Below are 24,904 nucleotides of genomic sequence, written 5' to 3' on the forward strand. Positions count from 1 at the left end.
ATATATATATATATATAGTCACTATTTAGGGTTGCAACTATAGACGAGATTTGGATTGGATGATTGGATTTATTGACACCTTATACACACTACTCAGATCTGCACGTAATTTCAGCGCTATCGGTGATCTACACACTTTAAAGTCCACCGTTACACACACATTAGTGTTATCAATCTTCACTTGTCATATCCTGGCAACGGATTTATAACAGTCACACTGTCATTGAAGCACACATGAAGTTTTCTTTTCATAACTTGTACTCTTCTCCAAGTATGATCAAGTCAAGGAGGAATAGATGGACATGGCATGTAGCACGAATTGGAATGAAGAGGAATGCATGTAGTATATTGGTAGGAAAGCCAGAAGGAAAGAGACCACTTGGAAGACCAAGACGTAGAGGGGTGGATAATATTAAAATGTATCTTAGAGAGATAGGATTGGATGGTATGGGCTAGTTCGATCTGGCTCAGGATAGGGACTAGTGGTGGGGTCTTGTGAATATGGTAATGAACTTATAGGTTCCATAAAATACTGGGAATTTCTTGAGTACCTGCACATTTGGCAGCTTCTGAAGAAGGGCTCAGCTCCAAGAGTGAGTAAAAAATTCGCTACAAATGTCTGTCCGTCGCCCAAATCAGATTCCCGAGAAACATTTTTGTGCAGTTCTCAGCCTACTTTCCTTATTGTTTTCTCGGTTTTCGAGAGAGTTAAACGAAAATCACGCAATGCATGCATAAGCCTGTTCAAAACAATTGCTCTGGTTTTCCAGTCACTTATCTTGATGGTTATTTAACGACGCTTCCTCCGATATTTATTTATAGGTTTACTTGTAACAAATGAATGCCTATATATTTATATATGATTAAAGTATAATTTATCGTGCTAAATTTTTGTTTTCAATCGTAAATCTTCAAGAAAATATATATACTCTATATTTTCTGTATAAATGTCCTTCAGAGTGCAATAGCAATGGGTAGAGAAGTTTTAATATATGCATATTGTTTTATTTATTCGTTCAGTATAAATTTATGGCCCCTAGCCAGCATGAAGTATCACCTAACAGTGAACAAATAGCTGTATGTAAATTTATTGATACTCCTTATAAGGGAAGAGATCGTCGTAGTCTCTTTTTCACTTTAAGTTAAGGTTCCTCCGGAAATGCTGAATATAATTTTTCTTTAATATATTCGCTACATTCTAAAGTAGTTTGAAAATCATGGATATGGGAATGTGATTTAATTCTTTCTGCATACCACCCCTGATAAGTGTACACCTTGTACTAATAGTGTCTAGAACCTAGTTTTGTCTATTTGGCTGGTTCAACAAGAGGCTTAATGATTTGACTAATTTCCCCCTTTTTCTAACTAACTTCATGGAGCTGAGCCCTTCTTGAGAAGCCGACAGTTGTGCAGCTATTCAACAAATTCCCAGAATTGTATGGAACTCGAAGGTTCATTACCGTGTTCACACGAGCCCTCCACTGGCCCTTATCCTGAGCCAGATCAATCCAGTCCATACCACCTCATCCTATCTCTGTAAGATCCAGTTTAATATTAGCCACCCACCTACGTCTTAGTCCTCCTAGTGTTCTTTTTCCTTCGGGCTTTCCCACCAGTATCCTATATGCATTCCTCTTCTCTGCGTTCGTGCTGCATGCCCTGTCCATCTCATCCTCCTTGACTTGATCATTCTAATTATGCTTGGAGAAGAGTACAATTTATGAAGCTCCTCATGATTATTGTGGCACACGGTAGCATAGTTAGTTGAGACACTATGCTACAAGCCGGAAGGTCGCGGGTTCGATTCCCGAGTAGGTGGACTTTTTCAATTTACCTAATCTTTCCGGCAGCACTATGGTCCTGGGTTCGACTCAGCCTCTAACAGAAATGAGTATCAGGAATCTTCCTGGGGGCTAAAGGGCGGCCAGAGTATAAGGCCGACAACCTTACCGCCATCTATGAGCTACTTGTCTAGAGAAAATGTGGGAACCTCGACGTCTCACAACCCTACGGGCCGTCACGGCCTGTTACAGGGATAGCTTTACTTTTTTACCATTATGATTATTTTCCTTCAGCATGTCATTTTAGGTATCCTATGCTTGGAAGATATTTCCACTACAGCGACTATGGGGATTATACTCGCTACTTTAATAAGTTACACGTGTTCTGTCAGTCTACCACCATCGCAGTCACTCAATTTGCACGTGCGGTATGATATTCCTCAGTTATTTGTAATGTTTTAAAAATTGTATCACTTTATGTTTATGCACTATATTACAATTTTGGTTGACGAGTATATGATATTTAACTACCGGGTATCTAGTCATGGCATAGTCCTATATGACTGCTAACATGTGGCCTATACTGTTTAAATCCCAAAAGTTTTGAACAATTGCAAGTTCATACAAGACGTGAAGATGATCATGTGAGGCCGAAAGAGTTAACCCACTAATTACTGGATTACAGTTAATTGGTAATGTAATTATTACATACCTACTTACCTACCACTCGGCGCTACAGCCCTGGGTGAGCCTTGGCCTCCTCTACAATCCGTCTCCACTGCTCTCTATTCCTTATCTTCTCTATCCTTCCTTTCACCTTCATCTTCTTTAGGTCATTCTCAACATCGTCTGGCCATCTCATCCTGCGTCTTCTTTTCCTTCTTTTGGAATATAGCCTTCCTTGTGACATTCTCTTTGGCACTGCATTATCGTCCATTTTTCGACATGCCCCAACGAACTTATTCTCTGTGACTTGATAAATCTTACTATATCTTCTCCTTTCAATACTTACTTACTTACTTACTTACTTACTCATGGAGCTGAGCCCTTCTGGAGGAGCCGCCATTCTGCAGCTACTCAAGAATTTCCCAGCATTTTATGGAACCCGAAGGTTCATTACCGTGTTCACAAGAGCCCTCAACTGGTCCCTATTCTGAGCCAGATCAATCCAATCAATACCATCCCCTCCTATCTCTCTAAGAGCCATTTTAATATTGTCCACCCACCTACGCCTTGGTCTTCCCAGTGGTCTCTTTCCTTCTGGCTTTCCCACCAATATCTTATATGCATTCCTATTCTTCCCAATTCGTGCTACATGCCCTGCCTACCTCATCCTCCTTGACTTGATCATTTTAATTATAGTTGGAAAAGAGTACAAGTTATGAAGCTCCTCATTATGCAGTTTTCTCCAACCTCCTGTCACTTCATCTCTCTTGGGTCGAATATTCTCCTCGACACCCTGTTCTCAGAAACCCTCAGTCTATGTCCAACCTCCTGTCACTTCATCTCTCTTCGGTCCGAACATTCTCCTCAACACCCTGTTCTCAAAAACCCTCAGTCTATGTTCCTCCCTTAATGTCAGAGACCAAGTTTCACACCCAACAGAACCACAGGCAAAATTATAGTTTTGTATATTCTATTTTTATGTTTTTGGACAACAGACGAGAAGACAAAAGGTTCTGGACAGAATGGTAACAAGCATTACCCGAGTTCAATCTCCTCTTAATTTCCTCCTGAATCAGTTTTCGATCTTTTATCGTTGTTCCCAAATATCTTAACTGTGCCACATTTCCAAAATATCTGTTTCCTATCTTTATGTCATGATTTTGCCCTGCATTTTGGTGACGAGACAGCAATATATACTTAGTTTTCTCAGTGTTTACTTTTAGTCCAACGCCTTTACTTGCGTCAGTTAAAGTTTGTGTGTTTTTCTATATGGTATCTACTTTCATTAATGTGTTTATCTCTTCATTATCTGATCCTCCATATAATAATTTCCATCATTGGCCCGTATATTTTGCGCATTATAATTATTACATACCTAATTTACAATAGTATTAACATGTTGTTATTGTGTATTTGTGTGCGTGATATTTATGCTTATATGGGCTTACTGTAACCAATAGATTGCTTCAATGCAGGAGACCAGACTCGCTTAAGGGCAATGTCAGGAACCTCCCTCCTTAGTAGTGGCTATCTCGTCTGTAGAACTGGTTCTTCAGGGTGTGACATAGGATTCAGTTCCGTTTTTCTACAGAGCGCCGGCTCTCGTTTGAACGATCTGTAGATTTTTACGCATGTACAAAATGCCGGGGAAATAGGAGTGAAAGAGGCAAGAAAGAAGATGGAATAGGTACCGTAGGTGATGAACCAGAAAAACAAACGTCCTTTATGTAGATCTAATTATGTGTGTAAATTACAGGTAAAATTATCCCTGAGCCTAAGCCCCATCGAGTCTTAACCGTGGCACTGTAGCTTATGAAGGTGAGTGGTCAGCTTCATGCCCCGCGCGGACTGTTCTCTGGGAAAGAGTGAGGACCCTGAGGCTAAGAGAAATGCCCATGCCGCTGCGGGGATGTAATCCCGATTGTCGAATTCTTAACCAGTCGTTCGGTCAAGTAAATTGCTGCTGGTTCTCGCCAGCACTTTCATTCTTGATTGTGGGTCCCACGGGACTTATGACCATATTTTTGTGTAAATGACTCTGGGAGTGGGTCGACTGCCCGAGATATGTACGTGAAAACCCACTGGGCTTAAAGACACACGTGCAAAACTGCGGTTTGAGAATATTCCATCTAAGGCACAATATCGCAAAAGGGAAAGAGTTGCACATACATGTGTATGTATTGTAAAAGTAAGATAAAGTTGTCCCTGTGCTTAAGTAATTAAGCACTACGCCATGGAGATGTATGGGGGACTGGATGTACAGATCCACATTTTCTTGACCTCGGTGGTAGTTGGAGGTGAGTGGTCAGCTTCACGCCCCGGCCGCTTTACCCCCGGAGAAAGAGCCTCCAGTAAGTTGGGTGGACCCCAGAGCCAGTCTGGACGATGTAAATAAAATAAAGGTATCCGTGTAACAGGCCGAGGAGGCCCATGGGGTTGTGAGATGTCGAGGTTCCCACATTTTCCAGACAGTCGGCTCATAGATGGCGGCAAGGTTGTCAGCTCTACGCGTCGGCCGCCCTTTACCCCCAAGAATATTCCTGGTACTCATTTCTGTTAGAGGCTGGGTCGACGCCGGTTCCATTGTGCGGCTCGAAGGATTAGGTCAATTAAAAAATCCAATGACCTCATCGGGACTTGAACCCGCGACCTTCCTGCTTGTAGCATAGTGCCTCAACCAACTACGCTACCGGACGACGTGTAGAAGACAAAATTCTTGACCTTACCGCTGCTCGAATTCTAACCCCTCGGTCGTCCATCCCTTAGCCAGTCGCTGTACCGACTACGCTATCCCGACTGTCTGTCGTGTGTATATTGTACTCATGTTAAATAACAATATTAAATAACCCTAAATTCAGGATCAGAATTCTTATTTCAAGCACTGTTTTTACTGTCACATTAATAGTGGATTTTCCAGAATTGTCTCTAAATTACAAGTTTCCCTCGAATCGAACATCTTCCAAATGTAAAAGGGCATATATAGGTGCAATGACGTCATGGGAGATGGAAGAGGGGGGTGGATTGCGTTGAAGTCTCCAGGCAGCATAGGACGCGTGGGAGAGGATTTTGTGGAGTGCACTATGAATGACAGGTGATGATGTGCTGTTATGTAGGCATGCGTTTGATTCGTCCCTTTTTGTTGCTCATTCTACAGAGTATTTAAAACAAATTCTTCGGGTTTTTTTTAACATATTGTGCGCATGCGCACTGATATGCTACTACTGTTACTAGTTGAGAACAGCTGATTGCTGTGTGGAGGGGAAGTGTAGGGGCACGGAGGGACTGACGATTCGCTGCCTAGAGTTCAGTTGTAAGCGTGCACTGTAAGGAAGAGGCGGGATTTGTGCTCAACGTTTTTTTTTTCCAAAGTGACATTTTTATTAAGTTTTTATGAACATTTAGTAGTGTGCAAAAAGATTATTTCATAGTATTTAACAGAGAGAACAATTACAGAAACACAGCTGACAAGTGTGTTCTGAAACGTTAACGTATATGGCAGCGGTGGTAGGACTACATCGTCAGAGTGTCAATGTGAAAGAGAACTTCTGAAGAGAGCAGAGTATCCAAACTTTTGAAATATCAATCAGGAAGTGTCGTGGACGGTGTTCTGTAGCTAGTACGCTATCTTGCGAACAGCAGAAGTCTGCCAGAATTGGTCGACGTGTCTCGACCTACTTATTCAGTCGACTGCGCAGTGCAGCACATAACCTCAGTATTCATCAACTGATTTAATCTCGGTACAGTGCAGTCTCATTCCGTGTGTATATGACTTAAGTGAGTTTTTTCTGTTTATGAAAGAACAAGAAGAAGGTGTAATGTGACAACCATGGCAGGAATATATATATCTGATTAAAGTATTTCAGAATCTTCCCCAAAGTGTTGTGTATTCCTTTGAGGGCCTGTTAATTTAAGTGACAGCCACAATATGGGAGTACATAAAAACGCTGAACACGAGAGTGGATATTTTGAAGACGAGGAAGAGGGTGAAGAAGTTTCAAGGAGGCTGATTTGTGTAAATAGTAATAGGAAGATTATCAGGGATAAGTCGGATGATAACCATGCGGAAATAAGTTTTGAAGGACGCATCAAACCCGAAAAGAAACGTAAGTAGAGAAATAATTTGATGATTCATTTACAGTGTAACTTGTAGCTTATGACATACCAGGAGGGCGCTGTTCAGATCAATGAATGCTATAAACTGTGTTAGCAGTACAGTGCGGTCGCATTTTATGCGATGGATGCATTCCTGAAAACTTTACATAATTCAAGATGAGTTTTTAAACACATGCATGATTTTTGCCGGATTTCGCTATAGGTTGCATTGTTGCAAACTTTCGCCATAAAGTGCTAATACTCGTATTTTTATATCCCACTACTTCAAATTCGCATAAAATGCGACCGAGCTATGCAGGTGTGCTTTATGCAGTGCGATATTTATTGTATGATTTGATTAGCTTTACTATAGCTTTGTGTCAGCAATGATTGAACATCAAGTTTGATTATATACGTAAAATAGCAAAGAACGCATTTGGGAAATGAGTGTATTCCAGTGCCCTTCTCTTGGAACTCGGTGTTTTAGGTACTTCTGCATTGAACACGTACAATTTTGTGTGCTGGGACAGGACTGAACTTCATATCAAATTCACAGCGAAGTATTACCATAATTTATTAGGAATATTAGTATCAGAGTATGTATACATTTCTTTTAAAATAACTCTTGAGGCGGATACGGTAACATGCCGAATTCCTCACTGTTCCCCTTCTGTCTTAACCAGTGGTTTAAGACGTCTTCAGAATACGTATAAAGGGTAGGTAGCGTCTTCGGCTTAATATGAAAGTGGATCTTGAAGCAAGTATCTTATAGCTGCGAGTGTATTTGATTTGTGTCATGAAAAATAAATTACGTAACACTCTTGTGTAAAAATGAAAGGTGTCCCACAACTCCAAAAATCGTAACCTTTGATATAAAAAAGTAAAAGGAAAAATATGTCACCATTTTTTATTTGTATGCTCCGTTAACCATTTGTACATGTCTGTGTACGCAATACTATCATCAGTAATTGTAGACGAAGAAGTTGTTGTTGGATATAAATTGTGGCCTCTTAGTTTTCAGAGAAGTGTTAGATAAAATCACTGACAGAAACTTTGTTAATAATGACTGTATGTGGCTGTTGACTGTGTTTTGAATCCACGCAATTCTTGCAGTTTTGTATTTATAATAGAAGCTTTTTTATTTATGTGTTTTACCGAGCGGGTTGGCATAGTGGCAAAGCTTTCAGGCTTGGAATTGGCAGGCGCTCGATTCGTGTCCCGCCCGGGGCACTGTCTATCCTGACAGGGATTTTCACGCTTTCTTCGGTCACTAGAAGCAGCTGCCGGGACAGTACCTCGATTAGGTCACGACAGATTCCGTCCAGTTCATACTTGACTCTCTTCAGTTATCCTACCATTCGACGTTACACAGCATCAGCACAAATAGCCCCTGTAAAATGGATATGCATAAATCATGAAGCAGGTCGCTTCACGCAGTCTGAATTACACTTTATATGTTCCGTCACTTCGAGCCCAATTTTTGTAATTACAAGAAAAACCTAAACAAATTATAAAATTTATGAGGAATTTTGACAAGTTTATATATTTGAGTATAACCAGTAAATGTACGCCCTGGCTCCCTTGCTGTCATTAATACAGATGCTTTGTTAGCAATTTGTTTCTGTGATGGTCCGTTAGAACTTCTCTGTGAAATTATTTCAACTTTAGAGTTAGTAAAACTATCGTGGCTTTATTATTGTTATAACTGTTCTTAACCTCAGTAAACTTTTCTGTGGGAAATATATTTTACATTTCGTGAATTTTTAAGCACAGTTCCTGTTACTTCGAAAGATGAATATAACCGTTACCCCAAAATACTTTTAAGGAAACTTACAGTGGTGAATTGTTGTCTTTTTCATTTTTCTTCTACATTAAATGCAATGTAGTACACTTGACGAACACAAATGAAGGGCATTCAAGACTTGTCATCGTGTGTCAAGACGCTCGTAGTCCAGACACACAACATAACAGGAAGAGGCACCCAGCACCATAAAATACATGAATGCATAGATGGGACTACACATCAAATATTAGAATCACAAAACGGAAGCACCGCAACTTCCACCAACAATTTGTAAACACCTGATGATGAACAATGTCGGTCGAAACATGTAGTGCAGTGTACAGGAGCCTTTAATAAGGTTAAAAGACGCATGTGTATGTAAGAAATTTTTATATAAATTTTAGAATGACGCGTTGCACGTAAAACGGTGAACCAGGGACATTTGTTGTATGCTAAGTGACGTGCAACAGGATGCTGCAATACAATACAGTTACCAGTTTATTCTGTAATTAAGAATTGCTGTGAATTTAGAATACAGTAACAAAAACTGCATTACTGTGAACGTAGTACTGACGTCGCAAGAAGCACTGGGGCCCACGCAGTCAATTGTGCGTCCAGCTGCGCAAACGTGCGTTGCGAGCAGCAGGGGCCTCACACATTGCCGAAGAGCCGGTCACGTAATTGGGTCACATTACAGAAGCATTCAGAGAGACGTTCTGCGGGTCACTGCAGTTGTTGTTTGTTTATGAAATCGTTGCCACCAGAATCTGCGTATTTATGAGGATTAGAGCAGCTGATTTTAGCGGAGTGTTTTATGCGGGACCACTGGGCAGCGGGATTTCGAAAATATGCCGTGATAAACAAAAGTTTAATCAGTTCAGCACTAGATAAAGTTGGAAATTCAAATCTCTGAACCAGAGTGATACTTAATATATTTTAGCGTCCGAAGTCAAATGTAACGATTGATTTCAGTTATACGTATATAGGGGTAGAGTATCTATGGACTGGACGACAGAGGTTGTCGGAATTTGAGTCCCGGTAAGGTCAAGAATGTCTTCTCCATGTCGTCTAGACCGGTTTTGGTGCCCACCCAGCCTCCTATCCAGTGGGTACCGGGGGCTCTTTCTTCGGGGGTAAGGCGGTCGGTGCGTGAAGCTGAGCGCTCACCTCCAGGAAAATGTGGCTGTATACATCCACTCCTCCACAAGCCTTCATGGCGTATTGCGTAATTAGTTAAGCACAGGGACAATTTTACATTAGCTTATAGCTTATATCTAAAAACTGAAGTATACTAAAGTAAAATGCAGTTTTAAATACAGGCTCCTTATTCTATAGACTGGTGTAACGTGATCCCCTGAAGATGTCTGAAAGACAGGCAAAACGTACAGTGTGAAGTAAATCAGTTAAAATAGAGTTAATGGAGCATCGAATTGTTGTTAAGCTGTATTTGACGGCTAACTAACATACATGTTAGCTATCGCCATGGAACGGAAAGAGAGCTCTTCTTTGGTGGGCTGGTAATGTATTTATTTTTCAAATTCCACAAAAATTACTTAATATTTTCGTATTGTTTTAACATTAATTAACACGAAGAAAGCAGTCTTCTGGGATTTAGCACCGTGTATATGTGGTGTTAACCGAAGTTTCGGAGGAATGTATCGCCTCCATCTGTAGAGTAGACAAATCCGCGAACGAGGTATTAGCGCGAGCTAGCCACCTGCTCACGCTGGTTCCTNGCCTCAAATCTTACACTAATTAACTTGTAGGCCTAACATTTAAGTACTCTACGTTGAATTGTGCTAGTGTGATACTTACGGCGAAAATTCAGTCATCGTATTTGGAGGTTTCATCAGGATCGTAGTTCTTGCATGTTCACAGTATCCTTGTGTCACCAGAAAGGTTCCGCTGATAATTCTTCATATATCCGGAATACATTTATGTAAATTTCAAAATTATAAATTGTTATATCTTAGCAGAGAACGATTTATAAATATTTAAATACGAACTTGGAAAAATGATGTACTTAAGCATCCTGTTACATCATTATTTCAGTTTTGTACGTATAATGGGTACCGGGGACTCTTTCTCTAGGGGTAAAGCGGCCGGTCCGTGAAGCTGAACCCTCACCTCCAACTAGTGCCGAGGTCAAGAAAAATGGACCTATACATCCACTCCCTCATATGCCTCCATGGCGTAGTGCTTAATTAGTTAAGCACGGGGACAACTTTACTTTTATATACAGTATATATATATATATATTACAGTCTTAAACTTATTTTTTATGATAAATGATACAAGCTCCGTCCCAAGTGCAAACAATATATATTATATGTCTTTGATCTTGTTCTTTCTACGCTACATGTTTCGGCCTCTATCGGCCATCATCAGGTGTATACTCTTAACGTTGCTGCCACACTGAACCCAGTCTAAAATTTAACATTTAAAAACATAATGTCACTTTCTTCGTATTATCAACATCTACCTCGTTGATATGTGTCTGGTATGTAGATTATATTGCACACGTCAAATTTGATATTCCTGTAGTAGCACTATAAAATCTTTAGTTACGATGTTTTTAAAATCCTTTAAAATTTTCTCTAAATTTTAAATTTAAAATTTAAAATTGTTAGGGTTACTCGCCCTATGTCTAAGTGCTGGAGCGGCTAGTTCTTGTTTCCACACTCTACAGGTGTTATCTGTAATATACAAATATTCGTATTATTATTTTATGTACGTAGCATTTTCTTATGTGTGTATATTGTTATTTGTACTTACTTAATGTAGTCTTCCTGTGTGGGTGCCGCTGCTTGTCTTTACTACGTGTGCCTGGGTTCAGTGTGGCAGCAACGTTAAGAGTATACACCTGATGATGGCCGATAGAGGCCGAAACATGTAGTGTAGAAAGAACAAGATCAAAGACATATAATATATATTGTTTGCACTTGGGACGGAGCTTGTATCATTTATCGTGTAGAGTGCAACAGAATGCTTAAATATAATATTGTTAAATATAATATTATTTTTTATACAAAGACAAAACAACTCCGTCCAGTGTGACTATTTAAGTTTTTTACTCCTTGACAACTTATCACCCTTACATGTTTCGGTCCTTATGGACCATCATCAGAGGGAACATCGATACTTTTGGAAACTACTATCACAATAGGTGTTCTGATGCCTGGAATACACAGTATACACAAAATCCAACTTTTCCACAACCGCAGCAGCTTTCCTGGTATACTAAAGTTTTTAAAACTTTGTTGTTTAAGTTAAAATTTATAAACCAAGTAGGTTCGTGTTCCTTCTCCTATCGTCTTTCTTGATGGGGGCTGAACTTATGCCGCCCGTCTGTCTTGAGAAGGAGATTCTTGGTATCGTCCTGTGTTTGTTCGTGGCGTGCTGTGTTGTATTTTTTATAGTTTCTTGGGGTGGGGTGAGACTGAGTCCACTTGGTACGTCGGCCACTAATTGGCCAATTGTACCAGCTCTGGATGATAGATGTTGAGTATGTAGGAGTCGGTGGAATGAGAATTGACATGGGAAGCTGGAGTAAAGCTCCACTCTATCCACCATAAATCCCACAATACCTGACCTGACCTCGAAGCCGGTGACTAACCGCCTGAGCTATGGCACGGCCCGTCTTAAGAGTAACGTGTATTTTCTGTCTCATATAACTCTTATCTTCCATGATATGTATGTGTTGGCCGTCTTCTAGTGCACTCAGTCTCACATGTCACTTCACTACATGTTTCGGCATCACTGTGCCATCCTCAGGTGTGTTATTTACGTTAAACTATTGCACTGCTCGCCATGTGTCGTTTATAAAATTATTTACATGTACATTCTTCATTTACTATAATAAAAATATGTATATATTAAAATTTGTTAAGATTTATCATCTTATACGTCTTAATTCAAACTCGCGTATTATATCATTCTTCCACTATGGGAGTCATTCTTCCTATATTTTGTGTATACTGTGTCTTGTGATGTGTCCTTTTTTGGCTGCGTGCGTTGTAATGCTGGATGTGTGTGTCTCTTATCTTACTACGACAGGTTTGGGCCGTATACTGCTATCATCAGGTGTGTGTGTGTCCTGATAAAATTGTTTCAGTGTGTTTTATATTTTTGTGTCACATATCTGTACTGTATGTTAATTTGTGAAGTTAATTATTCTTTTGTGTAAAATTTTAATGTGAATGGAAATATATTGCGTGTTTGAGTCTTACAAGAATACCGAAAGTTCTGTGTACAAAACATATTAAGAAATTGGTTACTCAGAATATAATGAAACTCTGGGACCAGCCGAATTTAACTCGCGAACCCCAGTTTGCAGTATTTTGGACAAAACACGTGGTCTGTAATTTTTGAGACGATGCAAATAATGTTTGCTAATTAGAGACTTTGTTTGCTTGAGATTCATGCTGAAGGGTACGACGGCGTCAGTAGCGTCTTGGCGCCCGCCGTCGCAGCTACAGCAACAAGTAGCTGTGTTTACAGCGAGCACATAACTGCTGACTCTCTGTAAACATGCACCTTATCTGCTGTGCTGCCAACTCGGTCCGTAATTACTCACATTTATGATCGCTCCGTCCTATTGGCCTGCAGTGTGCTTTCGCGCCGTTCAGCTCCAATTTTTAATTTGACTGGGTTGCTTTGATTTCGAGTTCTTACCCAACGTCTGAAGTAGCCGGTATATCGACTGGCTACGTGCTGGACGAAAGAAGGGTTGGAGTTCGAGTCCCGGTAGGGTCAAAAATTGTCTCTTCTCCACGTCGTCCAGACCGGTTCTGGGGTCCGCTCAACCTCCTATCCACTGTGTACCGGGGGTAAGGCGGCCGGGGCTTGAAGCTGACCGCTCACCTCCAACTAGTGCCGAGGTCGAGAAAAGTGGATCTATACATCCACTCCTCCATACACCTTCGTGGTGTAGTGCTTAATTAGTTAAGCACAGGGACAGCTTTACCTTTACCCAAGCTCTAATCTTGTCGACGCCGGGGTAAGCGGGCTGCATGCGTGAAGGTCCCGACACTGTTAACCGTTTTAATGTGCTTCTGTGGGTTGTTTAAAAATTGCAAGTATTAAAAGTCAGAGTGGAGAGTTGAACCCGATCAAAGGTGTTTGAAGTCTAGAAATCTTAAAAACATAGGACGGGAGGATACCTGGAAAATGTGTCATACTGAAGGGCCCGGTCTGATGGAGATTATTTATTCGTGTTCAGTGCCTTGCCGTGCTGTATAGTTGACAACAATGGCGATTTTGTAAGGAAAATGAGAAAGAGAAAGGCAGACGTACTGGGTTGGCTGGAACAGTCCTGACTATCTAGACGATCTAGACTAAACACAACGTGATACTCCCACGATAAGTCTAAAGGGTGCCCATCGATTTATTTTTACGATAGACATTGTCCTCAGCCGTACACAAATGCTCGTATAAAGTTTCGGCCACACAGAGCGCTACGTACGCTATGTTCGCTATACGAACAGAAAAATATCTCCCTTTATTGCCAATGTGACTGGCCACACAGACTTCCGTGCGCTACGTACGCTACGTACGCTGTGTTCTCTATGTTAGCTGCGTCGCAGAGTGTACACAGCGTACGTAGCGTACGTAGCGAACATAGCGTAGCATTCTGTGTGGTCGAACCTTTACAGTTTTCGTTGCCTTCCGGTGATGGCCACCATTGGCCAAACCAAATAAAGGCTGTATTTTATTCACAGAATTACTGGGTTTTTGGACTTTTCCCACCGTCGGGAATTCTAGGCAATAGAGGACACTCTAGGTAATAGAGGACATGACGTTTCGGAAACTGGATCTGTTTCCATCTTCAGGTGAGAAAGGAAGACACCTACTCAGTTGGGCCCCTTAAAAAGAGCTAATCTCAATACCTGGACAAGAACCCTTTAGAATCTACCTGTATTCTATTATGAACAAAGTTTAATCCTAATTGTGCTTGTATGTTGTTGATTGGCCCTTCTCTATCAGCTGTCTGAGTCGATTGAACCTATCTTCATCACAGTACAGTTCTAGTCCTTCTCCATGTTTCCTGCTTAAGAACTTGACAGGTTCCGAGTCGGTGGTCGTCATGACCCGGGATAAAGCCACAGTAGGTTGACATAATTGTATTATACTACGTATAGTGACTGCTGGAAGTAGCGGTATCCGCACTGTGCTTCCTATCCGTGTCCCTGGTTCGGTTCTCGGCCCGGAAGTCGGCTATCTTTACTAAGGACTTTTGCGGGTTTCCTCAAAACAGATACCACGTTCACATGAAGGTACATACATAAACACATATAAGACCATAAATGCTTCACTTGACTCTCAGAATCTTTGCCTTTGGTAAAGTGACTCACGTTTCGATAGCAGCCGACAGAGAAGTAGGCGGTCAGATAGTCCGTGAATTATACTGCGAAAGGAAAGTTGCTAGAAGTAGCTCAGCTCAAATGTGAGCCGGAATTTTAAGTTGTTGATAGCTGGATGCTATTCATATTGTCTTTTTCTTTTCCCCTACATTTTCGGCTATCAAATTGTATTAAGAAACACTTTTGTTTTACTTGATGATAGGCCCACGGCCTTTCTGCAGAAAGCCCATAAGTTTATAAGTTTATGTCGGTGAGCGAATTTGGACATCTCGTTGTTAGTCACAAATACGTGAAGGTTCCTTAATATTTTTTATCTTGAAATAGAGCGTTTCCTGAAAATATTTATGGGTCAGACAAGATATTTTATGATATAATTTGTTTTACATATAGCTCATAGCTTGGTTGTTTTGGGAAGACCCCACCGTCATCTGCGGCGGACCCCTCTGCTGTGAACGCCCCTTTTGTACTTAGTTTAACGCGTCATGGGTTCTCCCCTGTAACAAAGTGACACCTACATGGAAAGTTTCTGCCAATTTTCCTGTTTCTCTGTCTCGTATCCGATGGGTACCGGGGACTCTTTCCCTGGGATTAAAGCGACAGGGGCGTGAAGCTGACTACTCACCTCCGGCTGGTACCGAGGTTAAGAAATATGGATATATATCCACTCCCCATACGCCTTCATGGCGTAGTACTTAATTAGTTAAACACAGGAACACTTTACCTTTACCTGTTTGTCTGCAAGACGAGTGGGATTTATGGCAACTCAGCACAGCAACAGTATCCTTGGTCCAGAGGCGTAATTACGAGCCATACAAGAACTGCAGCTGGTAACCGAAGTATCCGAGGAAACTAATAACAGTTACAGGAGTGGGAAAGGAAGGGAAGGCGAACAGAAGAGAAAAGAAAAGAAAAGAACGTGTCTCTGAAGGAAGTAAGAACGAAGGAATAAAGAGGAAAATGCAAGAGAAAAAAAGTCCCTTGAAATAAAGAGAACGAGAAGAAAGAAATAAAGAGAGAGAAGAAAGAAGGAAAGAAGAAACGAAATAAAGAAATACCTTGTATGTTCTGATGAGCTCAGTGAGTGGGAAGTAATCAGATTGCTTGCCTTATTTCAAACTAACAACGGTAAAAATCCGCAACAGATAAGCCAACGTTTTACGACTGGGAGCCTCTAACGGAATAACATGCTGTTTTCGAAGGCACCAATTTCTTTTAAAAGAATGAATTCCTCTGGTTATTGCTTTCAATTTTTGTATAAGCAGATACTTCAGTAAGAAACAATTTTTCTTATTTGTTGCAAAAAGGACTTACGCGTAAGTTATTTAACGATAACGTTCAGCTATCCACGAAATATCAGTCAGTTACTGAGGCGTGCAGTATCAGTCCGTAGCAGAAGCAGCTATTCCACTTTTTCCACTTTATCTGTACATGTACCTGTCCGTCCCATATAAAACCTGATTTCGAAAAAGTATAGGTAAAGCTAACCTTACCGCCATCTTTGAGCCGATTGTCTAGATAATGTGGGACCATCAACGTCTCTCAACCCTATGGGCCTTCACGGCCTCTTACAGGGATAGCTTTACTTTTTTTACTTTTATACCTGTAACAGACCGTGAAGGCGTTGTGAGACGTCGGGGATCCCACGTTCTCTAGACAATCGGCTCACAGATGGCGGTAAGGTTGTCAGCCTTACGCGCCGGCCGTCCTTTACTCCCCAGGAAGATTCCTGGTACTCATTTCTGTTAAGAAGCTGAGTTGACCCCATGGCCATAGTGCGGCTGGAAGGATTAGGAAAATTGAAAAAAATTCACCTCATCGGAACTCGAACCCGCGACCTTCCGGCTTGTAGCATAGTATCTCAACCAATTATGCTACTGCGTGCCCTCCTGATTTCTAAAGCACACAGCTATTTCAATGCATGTTCTCAGTTTCGGCAGCTGTTCTGGCTCGGGTGAAACTCTTGCACCCTAAGTCAGCTTTTTCTAGAAAGGATCCACACGGTAACCAGGCTGTAAAGTATTTGCCCGAAGCAATAACTGTCTGCATGTCTGAATAAAGAAATAAGGTTATCAGAACGCTCTAAATTAGCTGTTTGTAGGTTGTGTCAGAAGGGCTGATCGCTCGTTGATAGTTTCCCCGTAAAAGAGAGTACGGAGCAGTACGGAACAACAGCGGTCATGTGAAGTTGTCGTATCGTGTAACATGAACTCCGCCCACTCACTTATCCTCCCTCCATTTAATTTCCCCGTTTAAGTTGTGTGTTATTCTGTTGTCACACCAGTGGTGAAAGTGGTTTGCTTTGATGTTTTTACTGCGTATTACATTAACTTGCCCACCTTTTCTCCATGACAAATTTCTTGAATTATTGAGTTCCATATTTCCGAATATAACGCTACGCAGTCCGTTGCAAGTCAACCTGCGTTTCGGAGGAAAATGTCACCTCCATCCATGGAGGTGATATATTCCTCCGAAACGTAGGTTGGCTCTCAACGGACTACGCGACGTGATGCCCCAGAAGATAGTAGTCATCGTAACTGCCGATGCGAGGACCTCAGATTCTTATATTGTTTCCAATTAATCGTTATGTGTTGCATCTTGTTGTTTTGTGTATGGCTCTTGTACTTAGAGCTGACAGTCCAGGAAAAGCTGCGCCGTGGATGGGCAGGTCCATTCGTGAAAGTTGAAGGGTGTTGTGGTTAGTCATTCGTCTAAATTCAGTGCGAGTTGACGTCTGAAGAGCATTCTTCCTTGTACAGTCAAGTTAAAAAGTTTTGACTCTTGGAGTCGTATTTGAGTGTATTTTTCTCTAGTTACTGTATTAATATTGTGACGCGTTACCTCACGTCCATGGCCGCGCAACAGCTACAATGGAAATTGTTGAGTTCCAACAGCGACGAATCGGATACAAACAGACCGTTGCGAAGGAGCGTTCCCGAGGCAGCGGATTGGCGAACACGTGAGTTTGGAATATGCACTTACCTGGTAACGCAAAGAACAGGGAGCCGTTGCGTAGACAATGCAGAAGCAACGAACGCGTCTCCCCAGAAATGAACTACAGAGAGTTCGTTGCGCCCGTTACGTAACAGCGGGCTAAAGAGACAGAAGACAGCAACAAGACAGCAAGAAGTCAGTATTGGGATAGCCGTCGCCGAAGACAGTTGAGATCCAACCACGGCCAAAAATAGTTGAGACGTCGCATTGAAGTATTGGGCCAGAAGTCAAATGGTGACACGTGACAATATTTTATTGTTTATTTTTATTCGCTAATTTCGTTTTTGTTTATTTATATTTGTACATTTTTCTATCTCCTTTAACATGCCACCTACACGAAGTAAATTGAGTGTAAAAGTGTTGCATTCAAAATCAAGAGAAACTGTTAGTAAGTATATGAAAGAGGCTGGGCCAACAATTACAGTGAAGAAATATCAAATCTGGGGCTTCCACTTCCTTTTCGACACCCCATAAAGAAAGACAGGAAATCTCCACTAGCCACTTTGGACGACTTTAACGAGTCTGTGGTGCAAAGAACAATTAATGACTTCTACATAGTCGAAAAACGGAGACCTACCCTGAAAAACATTCACGAAAAGTTTAAGAAAACGTTAGATTTTGAGGGATGCATCTCCACATTAAAGAAAATTATTTTAAACTGGGGTTCCGCTGGAAGAATACAAAAAATAATCGGACATTGCCGGTGTTGCCCCTTTACAATAGACCCGTGTAATATGTAAATAAACTCTTCATGTATATAACAGTGAAAAGTGTATAATAGTGTATAGTGCATAATAGTCTGCCATTCGGCACTTAAAACTTAACATCGGATGTGTGAACATCAAGGAGAATAAACCACCATCACTGTGCAACACGAGGTAAGAAGTTATTTCCTTTTGAGAACACCTGTACTTCATTCCCCGCCACACTTGTCGGCATGCTGGAGCTCTCCCCGCCACTACCAATACTTCTCCTACCCTGCGTCGGAGGGCTGTCAACTCTAAGTGCTAGAACTATACATTTTTTTTTTTTAGATAGATTCATACAATCTGTCCAATTAAGGACAATGAGCACTTTTGGTGACTGATGTGATGACTATGTCATTAACAGTGTTAATAAGGCTATCCCAGTAGATGCCTTAAGATTTGTGGCATGTATACACTTAAAACTAGCTAAATCTATCAGATGCGTCTGACGGTTTGAATCTTTTTAATCTCCTAACTTCATCTTCATGGGTTAGTAGTGAGGCTGCAAGTTCGTTTGGATGTACTTGTAGTCTCCGACTGTACTTAGCACTACACTTTTTAATTTCTTCTCGCACTGTAGGTACACTTAAGTCCTTATGTAACACTGTATTGGGCACATACCAGGGCGCATCAACCATTTCCCTGAGAACCTTGTTCTGAAATCGTTGTAGTATTTCCAGGTTTGAATTACTGGCTGTTCCCCACAGTGATATGCCATACGTCCATATAGGTTTGAGTATTGCCTTGTAGAGTAAGAGTTTGCTTTTAACAGATAGTTGTGATCTTCGTCCGATTATCCAGTACAGTTGCCGAATTTTCAGGCCCAATTGTTTTCTTTTGCTGAAGATATGTTTCCGCCATGTTAGCCGGCGATCTAAATGTATGCAAAGATACTTGGCTTCATCTGCTTGCGGTAGTTGTGAGTCATTTAGTGTAACTGGCGGGCATTGTCCTTTTTTTCATAGTAAATGTTACCTGGACCGATTTGCTCTCATTGACTTTGATCTTCCACTTTCTTAGCCATTTTTGCATGTCATGTAGGTTTTCTTGAAGACATCTAGATGCCGTAGCAGGATCCATATGGGTTGCTAAAACAGCGATGTCATCAGCATATGTTGCAGTCATGGTCATTTCGGTAGTAGGTACTCGTAGGTCTGCAGTGTAAAGGAGGTATAGTAACGGGCCTAGGACGCTGCCTTGAGGTACCCCAGCTAGAGCTATACATAAAAAGGTAAGGTAAAGCTATCCCTGTAACAGGCCGTGAAAGCCCATAGGGTTGTTGGACGTCGAGGCATCCACATTTTCTGTAGACAGTCGGCTCACAGATGGCGGTTAGGTTGTCAGCCTTACGCGTCGGCCACCCTTTATCCCCAAGGAAGATTCCTGGTACTCATTTCTGTTAAGAGGCTGAGTCGACCCCAGGGGCATAGTGAGGCTGGAAGGATTAGGTGAATTGGAAAAAATCCACCTCATCGGGACTCGAACCCGCGACCTTCCGGTTTGTAGCATAGTGCCTCAACCAACTACGCTACGGCGGAAAATACTTATCGTTTCCGTCAAGACAACAATTCTTTAAGAGGCATTAAAATGAATGTTTACATTAAAGTTATAAATCTTAAAGACACGACATGTCTCATCACCAAATGTCGGTTAGTGTTAAGGTGTTGAACATGTACCCAAAGGGATCCATATTATGGGTTGCCTATATGCTATATAATATCGCACGTGTAACAAAACACTCCAAGTTATATACTACTGCACCCATAGTGTTTCTTACAAGTGCGATATTATATAGTATATAGGCAACCCGTAATATGTATCCATATTGTATACAAATTCAGCAGCACATCCACTAACCGACACTTGATGATGACTCAGTAAGGGTCGAAACATGTCGTGCCTTTAAGATTTACGACTTTAATGTAAACATTCTTTTGTATACCTTTTAAAGAATTGTTGTTCTGATGGAAACAATAAATATTTTGTTTCCCATTATTCAGAATGTTCGTCTGGTATGCGTATAGGCTTGCAGGCCTTGTGGAGCGTATGTCTTACCTGCATCTGGGACTCCAGGCGCTTCCACAGCTGTGCGCTGGTATTCACGTTAGAGACCTTTTAGAATATTACATACGGATACAGGCCTATTTGTGTTCTTTTTTTGCGAGACAAGATTGGTAAAGTGAATCAGCCATGTAATTGTTAGCTCCAAGGATCAGAGACGTAATTGAGAAGCTGGTAGTCGCGCAGATGGTTACTAAATTCCCTGCTTTTTATGGATGCCGAAAATTCATCCCCGTCTTCACAAGAGCCCGCCACCAAACTCCATCTTGAGCCAGATGAATCTAGCCCTCATCATCACATACTTTTTTTCAGATACATTTTAATATCATCCTTTCAGTTGGCATGTGTGCCATGGCACATGTGTGCCATGTATTTATTTAGTCCCGTGTTAAGTATTTGATGGGAATTGTCTCGAAAATTACGTGTCTTATAGCAAAAGCTGTATCATCATCTGGGATGTACTGCCTTGTAATCCGCTAGAAATGCGCCGACGTTTCAAAGGAACATCATTCCGAAATGTCGGTAAATTCTACCGAATTACATAGCGGTGCACCATAGTCACGGCTGTGAGAAGTTTAAATCCAACATATGTTTCTATGTAGTTACTATGTTTCAAGATATATGTAAAACGTATTTGTGCCTTCGTGTAAGATTGTAATCGCTGTTGTTAAGAAGTGCATTTGTTCAGTAGCTTTATGTAGTTTTCTTACTTGTCTCCATTTGCTAATATCTTGCAAATCGTTTGAAGTACTTTCTTACTAAACACAGCCGTACTGCAAGTCATTTTCGTCAATGAGAACTTCCGCATGGGGGATGATAGTCATGAAAGTAAGAAGCTCATAAGGATATGTGCTTCTGGATCCTTTATACCACCGAGGTTTTCAACGAACTACCACTGGCCGTCTATCTTCATAACATCGCAGGGTTAGCTTGGTCTTTGCGTCTCAATGCGTGTTCTCAAAATTTAAACTAATGCTATTAGATGAACTTATAAGCAGTGCCATTAGACAGTTTCTTAACATTTCCTTCGGTGTGTCAAGTGCTGAGGTTGCGTAAATTTCAGTGCCTAATAAATTTAGAGAATCGGGAAAACCAGTAATTTTTTAATGCTATAAGAAACTGTGCTACAGGGCATGATTGATAGACTAATTGAAATTGGAAGGTGCTGTGGCATGGAAATGAATGTGGAGAAAACAAAAGTAATGAAAATTTCGAGACAAACAATCCCAGTAATAATAAAGATAGACCAAAAACAACTGGAGAATGTGAAATGTTTTAAATATTTGGGTAGCTTGTTAACAGATGATGGAAGGTGTACTAGTGAAATTAAATCCAGGATTGCCATGGCAAAAGCTGCATTTAGCAAGAAGAAGAATCTTTTTACCAGCAAATTGGACTTAAATTTGAGGAAGAAACTAGTGAAATGCTACATTTGGAGCATAGCTCTGTATGGGGCTGAAACATGGACACTTAGGGCAGTAGATCAGAAACATCTGGAAAGTTTCGAAATGTGGTGTTGGAGAAGGATGGAGAAGATCAGTTGGACCGATTATGTGAGAAATGAAGAAGCGTTAATTAGAGTCAGTGAGCAGAGGAATATCCTACACGAAATAAGAAAACGGAAGGCTAATTGGATTGGTCATGTTTTACGCAGAAACTGCCTTCTAAAAGAAGTTATTGAAGGAAAGATAGAGGAGCGGATAGAAGTGACAAGAAGACGAGGAAGAAGACGTAAGAAAATGCTGGATGACCTTGGGGACAGAAGAGGATACTGTCATTTGAAGGAGAAAGCCGTAGATCGCAATAAGTGGAGGAATTGTTTTGGAAGAGACTGTGGACCTGTCGTCTGACAGATTGCTGATGATGATGACTGATGACTGATGATGATGATGATGATGATGATGATGATGGTAGTCACGTGGAAGGAAAACATAGACTGTAGATCGAATAGTGTGTATGATTTCATTTCTTTTTAAATTAATCGACAAACGCTACTACATTTTATTATGTATATTCCCATAAAACTATGCCATTTCATGGACTTCATCCCTTTTATTAGAAAATACTTATTTTCTAACCATCCACAGGTATTCCCAGATGGCATAAGATATGAGGGTGTATCCACCGCAGTTCCGAACATTTTCTGAGTCACGGACCGGTAACAGAACGGTGGGGTTTCAAGGATCAGTGCTGTATTACAAATAATAGTTTACCTATCTGTTTGTTATGAACACGTCGAAATGTGTTTATTTGCAATGTAAAATGGGCACCTGTATGTGACATTCACTCGAAGGCAGAAATTGTGCACTCGGGCAGAAAATATGTTTTTCCTAAAGTAAAATTAAAACCAAAAAATTGCTACCCGTAAAATAGCAGACTGGTGAAGTACGAGTACTACTCTAACTGCAGTTTGCGAGCCGCTCAGAATTTTTTTCCCCTTGGCACTACAGCCCCAGTGGGCCTAGACCTACCTCCATGAACTTCTCCGTTCACTTCGGTTTTTATAGATCTTACACATTCGGTAGGACTCCTTGGGCAGGTGATCAGCCCGTCGCAAGGCCTCTACCTGTCACAGACACAGAAACGCACACACAAACTAAACATCCATCCCCTGAGGGCGATTGGAACCCACTATCCCGGTTTCCAAACGAGCGAATACAGTATATGCCTTATACCGCTCGGCTACCATGACCGGCACCGCTCAGAATATGCCACCAGCATCTCCTGCCTGCAGCATCGCACAGTATTGTACTCCGTTGCGTTGGTTAGTTCTGATGGTGCGTGTGAGCACACTGTGTAGAGTGGTGCTGGCCTTGGATAGGGCGCCTTTTTGTTGACAAAATAGAAGAATGCAAACTTCTAATTATGCTCGCTCGTGCAGGAAATGTAAACGAAAGAATACAGGCGCTAGTGGGATTTGAAATCTTTGGAAATATTCCGCTGACAGTAAATTGTAGTCGCTATCTTTTTTTCTTTTGTTGGAGTTCCTTAATTGTTTGTATGAAATGAGAGTAAATCACTAGGTGCAGTTGAATTGGTTAGTTGGAAAAGGGCGCATGCCCGTATTTTAGCTGTTGAACATACTCCTTATTCTAACCATTTTCCCTTTTCTCCTTATTTCTTTCTTACATTTGTCCCTTTACATTCCTCTTCCGCTTTCCTTCGTAGTTTCTCTCACTCTGTTCATATCTTTGGTTGCTTGTTTCTGATGTTCGTGTTTATAAAAGGCCCAGGGGGCGTGAAAACATGAGGACGATTACCTCAAATATGAATTATCTTAGAGGGGAGCAGAAACATTCATCTGCTGAGATATTCTTGCTACCTTTAGTTGAAGGTTCTGAGGAAAGGATGTCTTGATAAAACCACAGAAGTCTATAGAGAGGTCAGCACTGCCGAACACTGTACCCATGTGACTGGCATCAGACTGACCTGTACAAGAGGAAATATGAATTAAACTGAAATTATAAACTTTCTAAGTTATACAATATGGCGGTATTTTAGACATATCTCTGATGATTACACTTTCTATTATTTGCCGCAATAGTGCTGCGCAGTGAGTGATTTATGAATCAAACTGTACGTAGCAAGGAAACAGTGATAAACACGATCGCGGTGTGTACTGGAGAAGAACCGGTTATGGTCTCCTAGAAACGAGACCAGGGACGGAATGACGGAGAAAGGCCTACAAGCAACCTCCAATATGTGATACTGACAACAGCACCCTTTGAAAATATTTATTACCTATAAATGACTGTGATTATAGAAAATCTATATTAATAGATGCATACCCATCTGTAAAAATATATAAAGTATGAAAACAACATATATTACTCGTAACTATTTAGAATTGGCACCGACCGAATACTGCAATCTGCTGTGGCGTTTCGGTTCGGCTGGCTACTTGCTGGCCTACTTACTTGTTCACGCATGCGCCGACACATTCAATACATGTCGACATGACCGCGGCCTAACACTGACCCACTTGGGTGCGCACAGAATGAGAACGTTAACAGAGATCCTTGTTATGTAAGTCATCAGTCAGTGGAAATTTTTGGATTAGGAACAACGTTTCGTTCCAATTTTTTACTTGACTTGCGTTAACACAGTTTTAGTAAGAGACTTTAGTGAAGTAATGCTAAATTAGCGAGTTTGCTAAGAACTGCATCTCCCGATATTTTAGACGTTTTGATATCAGTTTTGATTGCATAATGGGGATTTTCGTAATTTTTACGCTTCAGCAAATATTAGGATATTTTTGGGCCAATAATAATGAAACACAGCTTCCTTCCACCTGAAATTATAGGTCTACATATATATAAACTCTTATATTTATTTAAAGCAGGGTTGACAATGCTGCAGAAGTATGTTATTTCTGACAATAATAAATCGACGAAGAAAGCCGTCTTCTGGGATGTGGCGCCG

General features: G+C 41.0%; 1 protein-coding gene across 3 annotated transcripts in view; it reads left to right on the plus strand.

The window, feature by feature from the left end:
• Positions 1-24,904, plus strand: part of LOC111861334 (ribosomal protein S6 kinase alpha-5) — a 465,639-nt gene that overhangs the window by 261,907 nt on the left and 178,828 nt on the right. The window contains exon 1 of one of the 3 annotated variants that reach the window (XM_023845811.2): positions 5,750-6,550. The exons of the other annotated variants lie outside the window; for them this stretch is intronic. Within the exon in view, the coding sequence (XP_023701579.1) occupies positions 6,373-6,550 (178 nt within the window). The 5' untranslated portion in view covers positions 5,750-6,372. Of the gene's footprint in view, positions 1-5,749; positions 6,551-24,904 lie in introns of those variants that run through there. 3 annotated transcript variants of the gene reach the window in all.

The sequence above is a fragment of the Cryptotermes secundus genome, unplaced genomic scaffold (assembly GCF_002891405.2).
Source record: "Cryptotermes secundus unplaced genomic scaffold, Csec_1.0 scaffold230, whole genome shotgun sequence".
NCBI classification, from domain to species: domain Eukaryota; kingdom Metazoa; phylum Arthropoda; class Insecta; order Blattodea; family Kalotermitidae; genus Cryptotermes; species Cryptotermes secundus.